Source organism: Chondrus crispus, genomic scaffold, assembly GCF_000350225.1.
Source record: "Chondrus crispus Stackhouse genomic scaffold, scaffold_140, whole genome shotgun sequence".
Taxonomy (NCBI): Eukaryota; Rhodophyta; class Florideophyceae; order Gigartinales; family Gigartinaceae; genus Chondrus; species Chondrus crispus.
The window spans coordinates 48225-67592 of NW_005179006.1; the positions used below are offsets into that span (position 1 = coordinate 48225).

General features: G+C 52.4%; 2 protein-coding genes; one reads left to right on the forward strand and one right to left on the reverse strand.

Moving 5' to 3' along the window:
• Positions 1-3508: 3508 nt before the first annotated feature.
• On the forward strand, positions 3509-4039 carry CHC_T00002497001 (hypothetical protein). XM_005713470.1 is given in 2 exon segments: positions 3509-3949; positions 3950-4039. 1 exon segment carries the CDS (start codon positions 3509-3511, stop codon positions 3947-3949), a length of 441 nt encoding a protein of 146 aa, XP_005713527.1. The 3' UTR covers positions 3950-4039.
• A 93-nt stretch (positions 4040-4132) lies between these two features.
• Positions 4133-5404, reverse strand: CHC_T00010351001 (similar to HIV TAT specific factor 1). Its single transcript, XM_005713471.1, has 3 exons — positions 5336-5404; positions 4637-5245; positions 4133-4585 (listed from the first exon to the last, which is right to left on the reverse strand). Exons 1-3 carry the CDS (start codon positions 5402-5404, stop codon positions 4133-4135), a joined length of 1131 nt encoding a protein of 376 aa, XP_005713528.1.
• Between the last annotated feature and the right edge of the window lie 13964 nt (positions 5405-19368).

The window sequence follows — 19368 nt, forward strand, 5'->3', positions numbered from 1 at the left end:
AGCTGTCTGAAAATGTGTGTTGCGCCAGTCGACTTGTGAATCCAGATGCCGTAAGTGAACGTTGACAGTACTGACTGTTACGGAGTTGCGGAGCTGCGTTTTTGGCCACCCGAAAGTGCCGGGGCAGTCTTGCAGAAGCTAAATTAGGATGCGTTTGAGATCATCCCATGATTGTGGCAAAAAACCGCCGACAAAATTAGGTTGCGTGACTAGCCATAGACGGCCACATTACACTGCCCACTTGCCTGCAGTCGTCATCCCTCTTCACTCCTGTTGATTTGGCATACACCCCAGTCCTTCTTTTCCGGACGGCGTCCGCGTGTCTACCTTCTTGCCTGACCTCGCCCACTTCGACGAGCGTAGAGCCGAATCACGCCGGTAATTCCTATGAATCCAACTAAATTGACATGTCTGCCATACGCTCTAGAACGACCAGTAGCAATCTGACTGCCATGATAACTGTGTGAAGATAGTGGGGGATGATATCAGTAAAACAGGCCCAGGAGAGAGAAACCCCCTATCTTCAGATGTGTGTGTTGTATAGATTCTTTGTTTTATGAAAGAAGCTTCATCCGTATGACGTTTCATATCCTCACTTAGGTTATCCTTCTCCAAATCTTGGACTCCAATTCCCATGTTTGATGTTAAAAATGAGAGCGTGCCCATCTGTCAACTTTGAGCAACCGGACCAGTGAAAAGGACGAAAAATGTGATAATGGGATTCTTGTATCGCTCATTATCGAAGAAGGTAAATGTCGGGTGATATGCATTGTTTGATACCACCACCCGCCGGATCAGTACAAGTCCTGCGTTGTGTCACCATTAATCCGCGGTTTTGCTTCGACCTGGCCAGGGCGTTCAGACGGACAAGGACGTATTCCCATCGTGGGTCAAAGTAACTCATACAGGGACAAAATTCGCAGACACCGTACATCAGGCTCGGATCGTCCCTCTCAAAACCCTACTGTTGGAGAGATAACGATCCTGTGTTTTCACTTCTGAACACAAGTGGATGGGGATGGAAGTCCAAAATTAACAAGGGAATCAATAAATGATACCTGCATGTTGGCGGCAAGTTGTGGCTTCAACCCCTTGAACAATGAATGGCCGTTGCCAACTTATTATGTCCTCGGAGATGGTGATACATAGCAGAGCTCGCCCCACCACAAGTGCTTCACTAAATACTGCTGGTAGGCAAGGCTTTCGTAGCTTATTTGATTTCTGTGCAGTGGTTAGAGTCTATCTTTCTGCGAATGACTTTATTATGAAGACATGGTTGAGGAGTAGGTAGGCCGGACCATGACCCCATATCGCTAATATAATCTGCGAAAAGATCCACTTGCCATTTGTTCTACAGCGTAAGTGAAAAAACTCGGCTGATGACCCCTCCAGCTGATGGTGCAACCGTGCAATACGTAGTACGAGCACTTATCCTGGGCAAAAGATTCTGAAAATTTAGAAAGTCACCAGACGAGAAGAGCGCCTTCGCTACAAGACGTGGGCCCCATCCACTCCAGGATCGCTTTTGGGTACTGGTTGTGCCCTCGGCAGTACAGAATTGTTGTTAGACGTCCGAGTGCTTTCTCATCCCCTGTCGGATCGCTTGCTTTGTCCGTGGCCCAGCGAGAGCAACCAGTGGTTGTGCGCAAGACCATTCTCTTGAACAACTCCAATACTACTACGTAAAATGTGCTTTCAAAAGTTACCCGATACATCTTAACTTTTTAAAGAATACGTGCATTCAGCGTCTGCGATTCCATAGAAGGCACTAAATCTGGATGTGTATCCATACAGCACATCAAGAACGTGGTCCTCTTCTACTATCTTTGCGTGAAGTTTTCCCTGAGATGAGTAGCTTGCTGTATCCTGTAAGAGTAACTACTTTTTCACCGTTACATGTCTTTTTGATGACCCAGCGTTGTGGCCTTTACAGAGCATTTAGTTCCCACAACTCAAGTCGCCCTCTACACTGCGTTTCTTGGCATACGTCGTCTTTTAGTGCACCGCATCTTTCAAGTTCAGCTCGTTCTAAGTAATATCATTCTGGGCGACGAAGGCATTTGGGATCCTTTTCATGGAAAATTGTGCATAGCTTACAAGCAACAAGGAGGAAGAAACAAGACTTACCTCAGCATTTGACCATTTGTGCGGGTGCCACTGAAAAAGGACACAGTGCGAACAGGAGCAAGATGCAGCACACAGCTTATTACTGTAATGCCCTACAGCGTCTATTCCCAGAGGCACGGCATCGATTGCTCGACAGTTGCAACACGACAGTTGCAACACCAAGTGCCAGCCCATACGAATGCTCGAATACGAATGCTCGGACACCGCCGGCCCGCGATTCTCATCTACACGCTTGATGACTAACAAGCAAATGTCAGCGCCCACTCCAAGCGAGCACCGGACGATCAGTGCGGTGGCGGCCTTCCCGCACTGTCGCAAAGCGTGGGAGCGTTTGGCCCAGTGCGTCCGTCAGCACCCGTCCTCCTCGCCAACTTCAGTGGTCTGCCAGAAATTTGCGACGCTCGCAGGATGGTGCGTGACGCGGAGCCTGTGTGGAAAATCAGCCCGCGAGCTTGAAGAGTGCTGCGGCGGCGTGCCAGAGCTCGTGCGATGCCCGGCCCATAAATGTGGTAGACAGAACACGGCTCTAGATGAGTGCATGACGGAGTTCACGAAGCACGCCGGATAGAGGAAAGATAAGGGCTAGTTCTACATGCGAAAGTAGTGGGCAGAGGGCAAAGCACGGTCATTGTCATTATCGATGCCAACGCTTTTTCGTTTATGAAGGGTTGGTCTGATATGCTCAACAAAGAACAACGCAATTGTACTGTTAACTTTTCTGCGGCTGACGTTGAGGGATTGTTCTGGGTTTTCTTGCGAGCCTATTCGGACCCGTGAAGTCAGCCTCCTGCGAGCCCTGGACACGACAAGAAAGACCAACCAGGATTCCGTAGGAAGGCGCGCGCAAGACAAACTGGGTGCAAGCAAAATGAGAGCGTTGTGCAAGAATATATACAGACTACGTAAGATTTAAAGCAGAAGCACATGAGATGGTTAAGCTGATAGCTCATAGCACCGCGAGTTTGCGCTTCAGCATGAGCTCAGCTTCCGTGCTGCTGGCTCACCGCTCAGCAGTGAGCCAGCAGCACGGAAGCTGGACGCACTGCTGAATGCTTCTCCATCTGTGGTGGCACCACCACAACACTCCCAGTCCGTTTGCAGGCAGCACAGTATGCGCCCTGCTGATAGACTGCGAGAGTTGTATGCAGTGATCCCTTTGGGAATTTATGATCCAATCTACTCATCGTCAGCTGTTCTGTAATGTGAAAACTACTTCCTGATCTTACAGTTGGACGCCGTCGGCAATGCACCCTATCAACCTGCCTGGGCTCTAGGTCCCTTCTTGGTTGAGGACATCCGAGAGCATTTTTCTTCCCCACGCGACGTAGGAGTAATCGAAAACAGCAACAACTTTCTGTGTTTCCTCAACAACTCTATCAAGATGTTAATGCCCAAGAAGGACCGTGTTGCTATCTACTCGCAGATATTCAAGGATGGTGTATGCGTTGTGAAGAAGGACCCCATGCTCAAGAAGCACGCTGAGATCGACGTCAAGAACCTTCATGTCATGCAGACCATGAAGTCTCTCAAATCGCGCGAGTACGTTCGCGAGACTTTCTCCTGGCAATACTATTACTACTACCTCACCGACGAGGGCATCGAATATCTCCGATCCTTTTTGAATCTGCCTGGCAGCGTTAAGCCAAGCACCCTCACCCCGCCACCACGCCAGCCCCCGCGTTCAGCCCTCGCTGGCCGTGGAGATCGCTCTCGCAAATATGATGGCGGAGATAAAAAGATGGGGCCGGAAGGTGACTTCCGTCCTTCCTACCGCGAGGGAGGTGGTGGCTTTGGTCGCGGTGCTCCTCTGCGTGGTTACTAATCAAAGTCTCTACCGAGGCCCCCGAATGACCGTCCGCGATTAGAGCATTGCGACAAGCACACTGGCCTTGCCCTAAATGTCTCAGTGCTATATCAACATGCACGTCGCCATATAGCTATCTGTTTATGAGTTTGGATTCTGTCTGGCAACGCGGGACACTTGCGACGCGAGAGTGCAATCTATCTATGACACGGAGGGATCCTTTTCTGTCTTGTCTCCCTCAGCCTCAAGCCATTCCTGCCACCGCTTTTCGCGTTCTGATTTTTCCTCCTCGGTCTCCTTGTATCGGAAATCGCTCACCCCGTCATAAAACTCGGCACTTAGTTTGCGCCCATCATACCATCGCCCATTCATCACCTTGATGCACTCAACGCATGCCTCCAAAGAAGCAAACTTCACTGCGATCGCCCCTTCTGCATTGCGCTCAAAAACGGTAATCTTCTCCACTGTTCCACATGCCCCACACCCTTCCTCCATGTCCTCACGAATCACGTTGTAGTCGGCATCCTTAGCACCAAATACGTTCTTCAGAATCACTATGCGCGTCGTCTTCGCCACTTCCTGGCCCTCCTCAGCCCAGCTCAAAGCCTCCTGTACCAATTCCCGAGGCCGGAAGCTACTTTTATGTCTTTTCCCCTCTTCCCCTTCATCTTGATTTCTTTTCATGTCGTCAGTGCTTCCAGCCACGTCCCATTCTTGCTTGTGATCAAAAGTTGCCGCCTGTACGCCAATGGGCGTTCCCCCCGGCCGTATTGGAGCGTTGTCTAAAAGCGTGACCGCATTCTCCACGCTTGGCTGCATCGCATACGTAACCAGACCATCTCCTTTAAAGTCTCCATTCTCATCAGTGTAGAGTTTGACTCGCGGTAGCCCTGTCTCGGCACTAGGCAAAATGATTCCACACTTAGTGAAGTAGTCGGCGAGCTCCTGCTCCGTCACGTCCGCAGGAAGACCCGTGACGTACACACTGGTGTTTTGCCGGCGCTTCAAACGCTGAGCTTCTCGCTTTCGCTTCCGCGCCAGACGCTTTCGCTCACGGGCCATTGCGCTTTGAAGATCGGTTGTAGGTGTGTCAGCGCCATTGTCGCCGGGTTGATTTTCGTTAATACGATTATGCTCGGCAGCGTCACTGACGCCATCTGCTAGAGCGGGAGCTTGTTCGCCGGGGTCTCTCTCGCCATTGACGGCAGATGTGCCCGGCTCAGCGCACATTGCAATAAAATTGGAAGCAGTGAAAGAACGTGGCTTCAGGAATAGTGAGTGCATCAGGCGCAATTCTGCATAGAGGGAGCGATTCTAGGGCAGCAGTGAAACTGTGTAGCTGGTCACATAGAGGCCACCGTCATAGTGCTCAGAATGTTCTCGTTGATCGTCATGCGAAGAGACATCAGGGTGAGAGGGGATATCTTCCTTGTCACATGATATGCCTTGCAGCACAGAGCCCATCCTTGACATCACAAAAATATCCTACACATTTTTCGATGCGCTTTTCTGTGAAGTTTTAAATGTTTGAGAATATATCACTGAAACTTCAAAGTCTTTGGTTGTTAGAGCATCTCTGCGGCCTCCTCTATTCTCTAATTTTTACTGCCAAGTGGCACAACATAACTCGGCAGCTCTATTGCTGTATTTCAGAATAGACTCTGTGTAAATAGAACCCAATGCCATCCCTACGGCACAGGAAATAGATTCCCATAGCCCGGTGCTGACCAAGAAAGTGATAGCAAAAAGTTGAAAATCTGGGCAATGTGCGCCCCAGTCCTTCTGTAAACCAGAAACACATGGTAAACCAAACCAATTTAAGTGTCATATTCCTAGCTTTCCAACGGTACCAGTTGAACGAAGTATGGAGCACCTGTTCCAAACATATGAGCGATCAAACATTTCGTAACGGTCGCAGCTCAACCTCACCCCATAGGTATCACCATTGTCTCTCAGAAATTTCTCAAGGTAAGCATTATTTCTCCAACATCACTAACATCACCAAACGCATATCCCTATGATCTAGGTGTACGTAAGCGTAGATACATATTTACCAAATTCTATCTCGCATTCGCTCCCCTACGCTGCACGCCGACGCGCCCTAGTACCTACTCTTCCCATCTCGTTGTCTACTCGGGCCTTAAATGCATCGATGTCTTCAACAGACGGCTTCTTCTTGGCCAGCTTCACCTCTGAATGCCATTCCTCCCAACAAGACACACATATTGGTTGACGACAACTCATACACCACTTGTTTTGCTTTGCGCCTGTCCGGAATGTCTTCTTTCGATACATGAATGTAAAACCGCATAAAGAGCAGTATCAACTTTGTCCTTTAACAGAGATGTGGTTGAGTGCTTGATTAAGTCGTTTAGAACGATGATGAGCCTTATTGTATTCCCTGTATGCGTTTCGAGCAAACAACGGTCTCAGTGCCGATGCATTCGTCCCTGCCTGTTGCACATGTGTCATAACATGCCTTTCATATGAGAATCTCATTTCCCATTCCTCTGCCAAACGACGGCAAAACATACCTGCGTTCTGTACTCCGGAAATTCTATGTCTAAGCTTAGCGTAACCGCGCTGATGTTCGGGAATCATTTCAACTTCCTCGCAAACTTTTTCTGTTTCCTTGGCAACACACAGTTTGTACACTAAAGCAGCGGTGGCTATTTGCGTGGAAAGCATTCTTCCGATGATACTGACAAGAGGATTCTCAGATACGTTTGTCATGGCGAATGCTCGCAAAGCCCGAGAATATTCATCTACACCACCTTTTATGGCGTTCCACGTCACCAGTATTTTAGGACGAATCATTCGTGCGGGTGGCAAAGGGCTTCTCCTTGATTCGACCAAATCCTTGAGAACGAGACTCAGGCTGTAGTAGGATGAAAAGCCCTGTAAATCAGTGGCATGAGTAGACTGAAGCTGTTCATCATATTAGTGAGGAATTCCATGTACAGGACCTCCAACCCAACTAAATGCAAAACTTTGTACCCCTCGCAAACAAAATGAATATGCTGTCTTCAATTCTTTGCTACAAGTGAGCAATGCCACGTAAATTACTTCTCCAATTGCCGCTCACCCGCCCTTTCCTACAGCCTAAAAACGCTGTCCACACCTAAAACAATGGCGTGATGTATACATTGCATACGATAGGAAACATTTGGGACAACTTTTCGAAATACAGCGTCACTTGAGGATAATATGCCGATATTATCAACATGCATGACCCCAGCTGCCTGATCCCGAATCCCCTTAGCGTGCTCAATTGTCATGTATGAGGTCATTGTTTTGACTTCTATACCAGCAGGTCGCCTCACTCCATCGATAACTGCATAAACCCAGATGGCATCGGTGCTGTCGCCAAACATTGCGTTCCCTTTCTGACACAATAGCCCAACGCTCTCTACTCCAAGTACTTTAAAACTCCGTTCATACTGTAAAATATATCTTGACGGGTCTGAAAACACTAGTGGTTCGACACAAAACTAGGAATTGCCCTTAGAACGCTGGTTTCGTTGAGCGACCCTTCCTTCATCCCACTTGTAGCAGCCAATGGCTTCATCACCCATGAGTCTATTGAAGCCCTTCGCAATGACTTCATATATTTCTCTTCTTTGAAGTCTAACAACGCAGTGGCACTAAGTGGCCCTGTTCAATTGTAACGTCCCCCTCCCGTACACTGTCCCGCAACTGAAGAGCAATTTGGACCAATCGAGATTTCCTTGTTGACGCCGGCTGACCCCTTCCAGCGTCTGACAGTATTTTGCTAATGTCATCTTTCCTCTTCTGATTTAAACTACTCTCTGTGAGGGCTAGGATATCATCTTTTAGCGACGGGCACGGAACGAAGACAGTCCTGCTATCCTTCATCATTCCGACATAGGACAGAACCATGTCCCATTCCTTTTTGACTATATCAGAAGCTGATGTCCGCTCATCTGGTAACCTTACATATTCTTCAACATCCCTGCCTTTCATGAACGAAGCCAAAATTTTGACGTTGTCTGTGAAGCCTTTGGCTGTTTCTTGAAAGAATTGACTCGCAGTCCTGGACTTAAAAGTGAATGCACGAAGCAAAAACCACGTAGGATCCTCAGATTGAAAGTAAGTTAAATGTTTGACAGAGCTATAAATGTAGTTGAGAGTGACTTCAGGAGAGCTGTTAATGTCGCTTGTGTGGCTACTGCCGACGGCAGGAAGCGGGGTAATTGTGTCGTCGTAGAGGGTGGCTAGAGCCCTAATCTTTCATGGGTCGATGTGTCCGCGAAAGTTATCTCTTGGGACGAGCGTGTACTTTGTAGAACCAAACATTCTTTCGTTGTTGCTGTAAACAGCAGCTATTCGACCAGAGTAGCTTTCCCGGTACACAGTCGCTTCCACTTACCTTCTAGCAACACCCCCACGAACCTTTTTTAGCAAAATATACTGCTCTGCATCCTTTTTCTTATACCGTCAAGCCCTTGTGCCTCTTTAGAATGATCCCCTCCCCAAAAACAAAAGGGTAGTCGAGAGATCGCTTGTGGGTCCCTAACGCAGACGCACCGAGAGTGTTGCTGATGAAATCAATTGTTTCCTTGCAATTGTAACCTCTGTCTGCTGCAAATAGTGTATCAGCCATAAGAACCAACGCGCTTTTAGTTGGTGCGCCTTGAACTAACTGGACCAGTCGTAGTCATAAATCAAATAGCTTCTCGTTCGGCCGAGACAGGTGTCCTGCTATAAAGCCTGAAGTGAGGGCAGAACACATGGCGTTACAAACGGGACCGAGCGCTTCGGCAGGATTTCTCACTTGCCTGAGATTTGTCAAGAGTGATACAGCACGAGACGAAAGTCTCAGGTGATCGTCGTCAAGCGAAATTTTTGTAGAGTTCGGAACGTACAATAAATTTCGATTGATAGCCGCCAAGTCTTGTTCTAGTTCTGCAATCAGAGAGTTAGCCATGATGGGGCGAGTGGACCATGTAGAATTATGACCTTCGGTCCCGGTTCGTTTTCCTTTTATGGCATTAGGGGCAGACCAAACTTCCTTATAACGTGATGAGGATATACCAATATGCAAAAAGCAGTTCTTTTCTTTTGCTGAACACAGAGTGGTGGCAGACGCTCCATACAAGGCACAAAGTACGTGAAATATTATGATGCCTAGTAGCTCCTCCACCTCAACCAAATCGTGCCCCCTCATGGACAAGGCACGATTAGCACAAGATCTTACTTTCTCCAGTACACTAAGAGGCAAAAATGCCCTTACCACATCAAGTCTTGACAAAGTAGTTCTGCAGGTCTCTCCATTTCCACTTACAGAAAAGGTAGATTGTCGTTCCACTGCGTTACTCAATACTTCGGCCTTAATTTTCTTAATCACCTCACTGACTTCCGAAATGAAACGTGGCTCAAGCTCTTTATCAACGTCATCAACAGACACGGAAACTGGCGAAAACGGGGATGAATACACCCAATCTGGTAGCCCTGATCGGATTGGAACACGGCGGTTTTGATTGCGTTGTGCATTTTCAAACAAAGTCTGTTCCTCTGGCGGACAAGCGTTTTCCACCAAACAACTCCCTGAATCAGCCTCAGTTTGCAGATAATTTACCGTACCTTCGGCAAAGTCGTCTTCCACGTCTTCCTCAATAGCATCATCAAACATAGAAGAGGCAATGTCTTCAATCGCATTCCGAGTAAAAGAAATTCCACGCATCCCAGGTATGGTTCGGTCTTCAGAAAAAACCATGCATCCAGTTTCATTTGTACAGTTGTTGTCCAGTTCGAGGTCAGAGAGATCTTCACTTGAATTATTGATGTCTGTATCTAGACAGGCGTCCAGATCTTGCGCTAAGAGCTGCACTTCAGGGCATTCTTGCGAGAAAGGGACATCATCGGAGTCGGAAGTATCCGAAAAAATTGAAGGAACCTGACGTAATCTGGTTTGAGCAGGCACAGCTCTCCTCACAGGTCCTCTACCTTCTTCGTGACTAGCACCAAAACTAGAAATATTATTCCGCACAGTAAGACGCGTCAAGATGGTAGAATCATTAGAACGGCGTGGCAGAGCAGAGGGTGGAACTTCGATTTGAATGTGCACAGTCGCGGGGCAAGCGGGACTAGGGAGGTGCAATGATTTTGAGCGAATAGGGGTAGAAACTTCCTCATTGCAGCCAAAAAAGTGTGCTGGGGATAAGGTGGGAGTCGCTTGGACAAAGGATGAGGTCAGGTTGGGGTTTTGAGAATGAGGAAGGTGGGAGTTAGGAAGTGGCGATTCTGAACCGATTGGATCCACAGGAGTGTATGGACCAAATGGTGAAGGAGCATGTTGAGTTCTTGGACGGGATAGAGGGGAGTTGTGGCGAGATGTCTGGGGCTGGTCGCACTCTAGCGTGCTGTGGAAGACCTCCCCATCATTTGCACAGACTATAGATCGTCTCATGAGGGCACGAAGGGGGGGCAACGTTGGGAAGTCTCGAGACTGCCGTGCTGTTCCCTGGGGGTCGCTGGATAGCTTGGAGACGATCGTGATGTTGGTGAATTTTTCTTGGGGATGTCACTAAAATTGTCGGGGACGGTGGTAGATCTACGAATTTTTTCACTTTAGGAAAGTGAAATAAAAATATCACTTTATGAGCACCGGGATTGATCTCAACCACAATATGCATGAGCGACGATTCGAGCGACGATGAAAACATCGCCTTCCTCCTTGCATCAGGTATTGTACCGGGATTCATACGGCCGAAGAAAGCAGGCGGCTCCGCAAGCCGTCCAACAAGACGAGGCAACAAACGTCGCGACTTCGACGCTGCCATGAATCGTTTGTTCAGCGACTACTTTGGGGTATCCCCGAGATACAGTGAAGCAGATTTAGAAAGGCGTTTCCGTATGTCTCGAAAGCTGTTCGACCGATTTTTTCAAGCAATCAATGGGGAGGGCATATTTGTCCGCCGCAATGACGGTATGCAAAAGCCCGGCATCCACCCTCTGCAACGTGTTGTGGCTGCAATGCGGATGCTTTGCTACGGGAGTGCGGCGGACTCTTTGGATGAGTACTTTAAAATGGGTGAGGACTCTATTCTAACATCTATGAAGTCCTTCTGCGAATTTGTTGTGTCTACGTTTGGTAAAGAGTATTTAAGAGAACCTGACGAGCAAGACTTAAGGCGAATTCTTTCCATCAATGCCGCACGAGGATTCCCGGGCTGTGTCGGGAGTATTGACTGCCAGCACTGGGGGTGGAAGAACTGTCCGCTTGCGTGGGCTGGACAGTATGAGGGAAAAGAAAAGAAACCTACTGTCGTCCTGGACCGCGAACTCTGAATTTGGCACATGTTCTTTGGTAGTCCCGGTAGTCTTAATGACAGTAATGTCATGGATCACTCCCCAACCATGCAGAACATAATGGCTGGTTCCTTCTCGCCTCGCTTTCCCTTTTTCGTCAATGAAGAGAGGCGAACGATGCCGTACTATCTGGCTGATGGGATCTATCCGCGTTGGACAATAATTTCTAAAACTATGAAGGAGGCAAAAACGGCAAAGGAAAAGGCGTACGCAAGAGCACAAGAGGGAGTTAGAAAGGATATAGAAAGAGCGATTGGCGTGCTCATGGCGCGATTCCATATATTGCAGCGACCTTGTCGGCAATGGTACCGTAGAGACATAAGTAACGATGTGAAGGCATGCATCATATTGCACATGATGATTTTTAGGGGCGTAGAGATCACTATGAGAGCGGGATGGCATCTTTGCAACATTTTGAGGAAGCCCGAAATATGTTCGGCAACGGGCAAGCGTTTCAATGGGAGTCCCTCGCAGCAATTTGAAGTCTGTGGCGCTTCGACCTGCCGGAGGGTATGTGGGCAAATATGGTAGCGTCGCGAGACAGAACCATCAACAGTGTGGTCCATGTTTCACTCAAGAAGGATCTCATCGAACATATATGGAATAGACAGGGTACTTTTTAGTAAACGAGACCTCAACTTGCAACTAAACAACGGCAGCCACGCAGTGACTACTGTAGTACAATGGCGCGAAGGCCACGGCACAACCGCCGCCGCCCCGGGGTACAATACCATGGGCTGTAAGCGCGAGAAGAACTGTAAGGAGTTATATTTACAGCTGACGGCCGGTGCCCAGGACAGTAGTACCGAGCCGGCTACACGTGTAGGATACGAACCGTAAGTAATTAGTATTTAGTACTTAATGCCACAAATTAGCCGATTTGGTACAGTAGCTGGTATACAGTAAGTAGCAGTTACTGCAGCGGGACAGGTGTCCTGGTGTCCCACTTAGGGGTTAAGACCGGAGGCACCTGCCCCGTTCCAGTAATCTGGAGGCAGACTCGCCTCCCTTCCCTTTACGGCTAATTGCTATCCCGTTCTGGGTTCCGTTTTAGTCTCAGGCTTCTAACCCGTGACCGGCCGTCCGGATCTAACACCCTCGACCGGCTGCTCGTCGCCGGCCACGTGAGCTTTCTCTCCTTTCGAGTCCATCCGTACGGATTGCGTTCACGCGTGGGTTACCCAGCGGCGCGCGCTCCCTTACCTCTAACCCCCCTCGTTTCCGAGTGTTCGGAACGAAGGTAGTTATTCCACAACTACGTCCCCCGCGCAAAGCGGGGCTGAGGGCGTTGGGGGGCTGAGCCCCCTGCGTGTCGGTGAGGGGGTCCAGGGGCTTGCCCCTAGCGAGAGTCGGGAGGTTGGGTCCCGGCTTGTCCGTGATGAGACTGCCGCGCTATCGGCTGTTTGTCACGTCTTTCCGTGCATCTAGGCCGTCCTCAGGAGGTTGCGCTCGTTTCTTCAGGTGTACCAGAGATCAGGGGAGATGGATTGGTGGAGAGAACACCGAACTGGCGCACAGATGGTGTCGTTTCATTGTGTCTTCCAGGTTCCAGCGGGCTGGCGATCACGGACAAAGAAGCTTCATTGTCCTCTTCAGATAGTTTTGCCAGCTTTACAGCCTGTGCCAAGTAGGTCTTACGTAGGGCGGCGAAGAATTCGGTGGTCTCCGACAATCCTTCCGCTTCTGGCCTGGAGAATACGGCAATTGCATTTCGTTCCTCTTGTGACTCGTTTTTGCGCTTCGCGGACTGTGCTATGGAAAACACCGGCTGAGTCCTTAGTTCTTCCTGCTTCGCCATTTTTGCGGCACGTGATCCGAAGCCGAACCTTTGTCTTCGCGTATGCGCGGTAGTTTCGACAGGGCTCAGGCCCTCCACATCAGAGGAGGATATAACTGGTTCTTCGACGGCTGCCATGACAGGATCAGATGAGGCATGTGTGTCAGCGTCTACAGAGGCCCATTTGGGATGGTGGCAGAGAACCAACCATGCCCGGTAGGACATCCAGGTGTCTATATTGAGGTCCTTGTAGTCATATTCCATGAGATTAGTTCCCAGGTGTATGGCAACAGCCATAGACAGAACGCATTCTTCTCCTACCCCCGTCGGGTTCGATGCACGGACGCGCATTAGAGAGACGCGAAACTTTTGGACGTCAACCGACATGTCGGAAAAGTGCTGTTTGATGCTCGCAGCCGTTCGATTTCCGAAGCGCCCGCGGGAACCTCTTCCTTCCTCGGCCCTCTTTCGATGAAGCGCCGCCTGAGCGTTTCCATAAAGATCTTGTTCGTTTGGTTGACTGCAACTATGGGGTCTTCGGATGATACCACCCCAGCGCGTGAAAGGGCCTCGTTCTCATTCGAGTCCCATCCCTTCCCGCGACCCATTTTCAGTGTTGATGGAGAGAGGGTTGTAGTACAATTCCGTACCACAACCCCCCGGCGAGATGATAACCGCGCGGGAGGGCGGGTGCTACTGTAGCGAGCAGGCGTACACGCGCCCGCCGCCGTGCACAGTAGTACCCCAAGGATCCGACGTGGGACAGCCGGTAACAGCGGGCGTGGCCACGGGTAACACCTGGCACAAACGTTAGCCGGGATCGTGGCCACGGGCACACGTGTATAATCCGTAAGGTGGCTAACTAGTAATTAGTAGTTAATGGCACAAATTAGCCAATTTAGCACAGTAGCTGGTATACAGTAAGTAACAGTTACTGTAGCCGGACAGGTGTCCTGGCGTCCCACTTGCGGGTTAAGACCGGGGGCACCTGCCCCGTTCCAGTAAACGGGAGGCAGACTCGCCTCCCTTCCCTTTACGGCTAAGTGCTATCCCGTTCCGGTTTCCGTTTTAGTCTCAGGCTCCTAACCCGTGACCGGCCGTCCGGATCTAACACCACCGACCGGCTGCGCGTCACCGGCCACGTGAGCCTTCCTTCTTTTCGAGTCCATCCGTACGGATTGCGTTCACGCGTGGGTTACCCAGCGGCGCGCGCTCCCTTACCTCTAACCCCCCTCGTTTCCGAGTGGTCGGGACGAAGGTAGTTATACCACATTTTGGTACTCTTGTGGAGGTTATAACTACAGAGGTTGAGCCCGCACTGGATCACCAGCGCGAGCAATTACCGATCGGATTGAAAGAGGTCGAAATTCACCGCGTCGATCGCCAGTGATCATCGACGATGAACCGTGCGGATTCCGCCGGAGAAGATATCCCCTCCGGGGGAGCAAGTACCCGCAGTGGCAGGGGCGCACAGCGCCCCCGGATCTACATTCCGGAAGCCCTGCTACGCCCAACGTCTACCAGGGGCCAGAAGACCCCTTCCGTTTCGGACACCACCGCCGGGCTACCGGCTGGTGGGGGAAACCGCGTACAAGTACTGTACGACGCGTTACTCCCGCGACTACAAACCTGGATGGAGGAATTCCTCGCTGAGGAACTACCTCAGGTCATCCAGGTTTGCCTCGACCGAACGGCACCAAGACTAGTGGCGGAGCATGCGGACACCGCGCTCCGCGCCCTGCTGGAGGAGAAGATCGCCCCCTTGTACGCGACGAGGTGGTGGCAGCGCTCGCCGCGGAGGAGGACGAATCTCCGACCGCATTGGCTCTAAATGGAGCTATTAGCTCCGCCGTGGCCATCCGTCTGGCCACGACATTTACTGAAACGGGAGGCGCGGTACCGCCGCCGGCGCCGCGCCGTGAAACCGTTCCGGACTCAAGCTTTAATATCGCTGATCCGATCAGCGCCGTACCCGGGATTGATAGGATGGACCCTCACCCAGAGGGCAGAACCATATATCTCCCAACCGTCCACGGTGGTACAGGGAGGACCACAGAAAATGTCCTCCCCATACCCGCCGGTACGGGCGAACCCCTCGGGACAGACAACCGCCTGTGGCTCCCCGAGACAGAGAATCAGGACCCATACCGGTTGAGCAGAAGACGTGCACCCGGCACGCACAGGACCGAAGCGGAATACACTCGGTATTCGGACGCAGAAGACCCCCGTCACAGGACGGATGAAGACCGCGAGGGACGCCGCTGGCGATACCGCGATAACCGCGAGGCACGCCACGGGCGATACCGCGATGCCGGAGGGGGAGGATACCCCTCCGATGATGACCCATCCGGTTCGGAAGACTCTCGCAGGCGGGGCCACAGGGCACGCCGCGATAGAAGCCGAGACCGGCACCGGCACGACCCGTCCGACTCGGAAGACTACCACACCGAGTCGGATGAGGAGCGTCGTCGCTCAAGCAGACACCGCCGGGCTGCCCCGAAGAGCGACGAGCAACGGCCCACGGTAATCAGGCCGCTCAATGACCTGTTTACCAAGGCCGTCAACTACAAGACCTACCGCCTGGAACGGCGTAGCTCGTGCTACGACTCTACAGTAGCGCGGCACATTAACCGTTACCGGAAAAATTTGGACGTGCAGATGAGGTCCCACACGTTCAGCGGTGAAGATCCGATTGCGGTATTGGGATTCCTCGCACGCCTCAAGATGGCGTGCGACCACAACGGGATCACCGAGGGAGCCGCCGTGTGGTGCTTCCAGTTCTACCTCACCGGTCAGGCTCACGCCCTACTCCAGTCCCGTCTCAATGGAAATACCATGGCGGTTGACGTGGAGCGGCGCGAACTACTCAGGACGTACCGGCAGGTCGTCAACTTTTTGTTGCGTACCTATGCGACCGATGAGGTAATTTCCGAAGCGGTTGGTGACGTGACCTCCTTCCGTCAAAGTTCGAACATGACGGAGGAGGTCTACAGTAACCACCTCTGGAACAAGGCACTCCGCTGCGGTACGGTATTCTCCGACAGGCCGTTGAAGTCCCTGTTCGTAGAGGGGTTACTGCCCGCCACGTGCGCGCAGGGTCGTAATTACCTCGCCACGCACCCGGATGTGGACTACCAATCCGTCGCTCGCTATGCGCAAGCGATCGGGGAAACCAATCGGGCTTCCCATCGACAAGGGATGTCAGCCATGGCTCACCGAGAGCCGTCCGGAGCGGCTAGAGGATTCGACAGCACCGCAAGGACGAGGCCCGTGCTGTCGGTTGAGTCGGCATCCGACATCCCGACGGCCGGGGGATTTGTTGAAGAAGCAATCCTGGCCGTGACGGACCAAACCGCCACGCCGACCTCGATGAGCTCGCCACCGACGAGTTATTATCCGTCTCTGGCAGCCCCGACGGCGAGCGCCCCAGTTCCACCGGCCAACTCTGGCGACGTGCGCACAGGACTGTACGGGAGGCAAGGGCAGGATCCACGCGTCCGGTTCTCCGGCGGGAGATTTCCCGGACCGCCACCGTGCCGGTTCTGCCTTGACACCACACACCGACAAGAGGAGTGCCCCGTCGTTGCCGATGCGAGCCTGCGGGCCAAGCTTCCGGAGGCACGAGAGGCCAACTACCAGAAACTACGCATCTGGAAAGGCCTCCGCTCGGGATCCCCGTTCAACCGCCAGGGCCCGTCCGCTTGGCGAAACCAGCGTCAAACGGCCCCCGCGGGCGTCAACGTGGTCGAGGAACCGCACCACGACCGTACCGAAGACCACGTGGCGCAAGCCGCAGATAAAACCCGCGAGGACTTGCTGCTGACGGGGGAAGCCGGGGAGGACGCGTAGAGGCGACGACGTCTCTCCCCGTGCCCAGCCTCCGAAGCTTAGGCACCCCCAATCCGGCTGCGCCAGTGAAAGCGCAGCCGGGTAACCGAACGGAAGTCCAGGCCATCTGCTTCTTCAAAAAGCAGAATTACAAGATCTCCGCGACGGTTGGTCAGAAGCAGGCATTGATGGTCGCCATCACGGCAGTGCTTGACTCAGGAGCCGGCCCGAACCTCATCCATTTACGGTGTGTCGCCGAGTCGTGGCGACTATCGATAAAACCGGTTCGGAGCCCAGCGCTCATCGACGCGTCAAACCGCGCGATGAAGGCACTGGGGGAAATCCCCCTGCTCGTCCGAATCGGTGAGTTTGTGGCGCGCGTCCCGTTTGTAATAATATGGATCCTTCCGGTTCGGTTTTTACCCCGTCACGGAGGCGGTGTCCACGGCAGCGGTAAAATTACAACACCACCAACCTCTCTGCGAGGGCGGCGGTTATGACTCCGGTAAACGGGCGAGTGGAATTGCGACCCCGGAGGGGATAGGGCTCAATGGGCATACGCTTCCACCAGGCGGTGGAACGACCAAACTGGGGAGCGTGTGCTTCCGGCCCTCAAGAATAACCCGCACGGGACGATCGGCCTCTTTTCCCTCAGTTCTCGCCAAGGGGGTGGCTAACCCCTTTACTCTGGGGGCGTACTGCCTCGCCCCTAAGTACGTCGACCTCCGGCGGCCGGGCAGTACAGCAGTGATACACTTCTACTTTGGATCACTACAGTGGAGTACCTCTACTGTACTCCACCGGGGAGTAACCTGTACAGCGGCACACGTGGCTGTACTCCTGCCACCTGTACTCGCAGGCAGAGCGCGCACCACGTGTGCTAGCTGGGACTCCCCCGGCTGACACTCCTATTACACTAATTTCTACGCCCCTACAGTAGTACCTTCTCGTCTACTGTACCCGATCGGGACGTTATACGTACGGCGGTACACGTGGCCATTCCGCCGCCACCGGTCACCCGTGGCGGTACGTGCACCCCGTGTACAAGCTGAATTATCCCCTGCCTTTCCAGTATCGTCTGATCACCCCTACGGGATCTCCTTCCGGGTCGTTACGTTTACCGACACCGGTCGGTACCCATTCTCCCACACCGTTCCTGGTAGTCACGAGCCTCGCCGTGGACTGTATCCTCGGTACAACTTTCCTGGATCGCCACGTCAAGGCGATCCTCCCACCGCAACGGAAGGTCGTGTTCCACGACGCGCCACCCGTGGCGTTGGTCGGAACAACCCCCTCGAGGCACGACCGCAAGATGGCCTCGAGGAGCACCGCACAACAACTACCGCCGTCGGATAAACCCAAACGGAAGCAGGTGGCGTTCCCCGCCCTAGAAGAAAATATTAAATTTTTTTGAGTGCACCTACAGTGCAATTTGAGATTTTTAGCATATTTGAGTGCACTGTGAACGCGAATTGTTGCCGCTGAGGGCCACACAATTCCTATTGGTGGCACTTGGAGTGCACCGAGAGGGCGGCATGAGTGTATGATAGTTCTGCACTCATACCGCCCGCCGTAAATGCTATGTAATCTGGAGTGTGAGGTGAGTGCACTGTGCATTGCATGCTGCATCGCATTGCGTAGTGCACTCACTCTGCACGCAACTTGCTTGTCAGTCCATAATTTAGATGGTCGACGCCGAGTTTATGCAAAATCGCATCTCGCAGTTTGACGACCCCGGCCTCGCCAAACCGCCTACCGCCGACCCGAAGCCCGACCCCCCCGCCGAACCCGTCCCCATCCACTCCGACGGCCCACCGACCCCGCCACCCGGCGCCCCGCCCGCTGCTGACGAAGACGGCCTCGTGCTCTCGGGCGTCTCCACCGGCCGCCCGCGCGACGTCACCCTCGCAGAGGACGACCAGCCCGACTCCGTTTATGCAAACCGCGACCAATCCGGCCGCGTCGAGGCCGTCTTCAACGCCGCCGCCGACTTGGATTCGCTTCCCCGCAGCCGCCAGCCCGTCCGACTCCACCCTCTCGCAGCGGAAGAGCAGCGCCCGAGGTACATTAATGATGCCGTGCCAGCGAAGACCGACGCCGTGCGCGCGAGGCTCCGGCACTTGGGCGACCGCATTCTTGCGAGAGTCAGGCATCATAGGAATGAGGATGAGCTGCCCAAGATCTCCCCGAAGAGCTTTTTCGTGCGCAGACCAGATGTTGTCTTGGCGGTGGAGCGAATTAGAGTCGAGCTGGAGGAGACAGACGGCGTTGGGGTTGGGAGGATTGATGCCAATTCAGTCGTGTTGGAGAGTGAATAGGGAAACATGGTTAAGCTTAACCTTAGCAGGGTCAATGAGAAAAAGCAGCCCATGTTTCTCAACCGTATGGTTTGAGCATCCATTCGATCCGACAAATCGATGCTGAACTGCAGGCATTTGGGGATGGCATCGCAAGTGAAGTCAACAGCAGACCGAGGGCTATGAGTCTGCATAAAGATTGG

Coding starts and splice junctions, on each gene's coding strand:
- CHC_T00002497001 (XM_005713470.1), top strand. CDS start 3,509: ATGTTAATGCCCAAGAAGGACCGTGTTGCTATCTACTCGCAGATATTC.
- CHC_T00010351001 (XM_005713471.1), bottom strand. CDS start 5,404: ATGTCAAGGATGGGCTCTGTGCTGCAAGGCATATCATGTGACAAGGAA. Junction 5,246..5,335: donor ATATCCCCTCTCACCCTGAT/GTCTCTTCGCAT, acceptor CTGCTGCCCTAG/AATCGCTCCCTCTATGCAGA. Junction 4,586..4,636: donor ATCACAAGCAAGAATGGGAC/GTGGCTGGAAGC, acceptor GAAGGGGAAGAG/GGGAAAAGACATAAAAGTAG.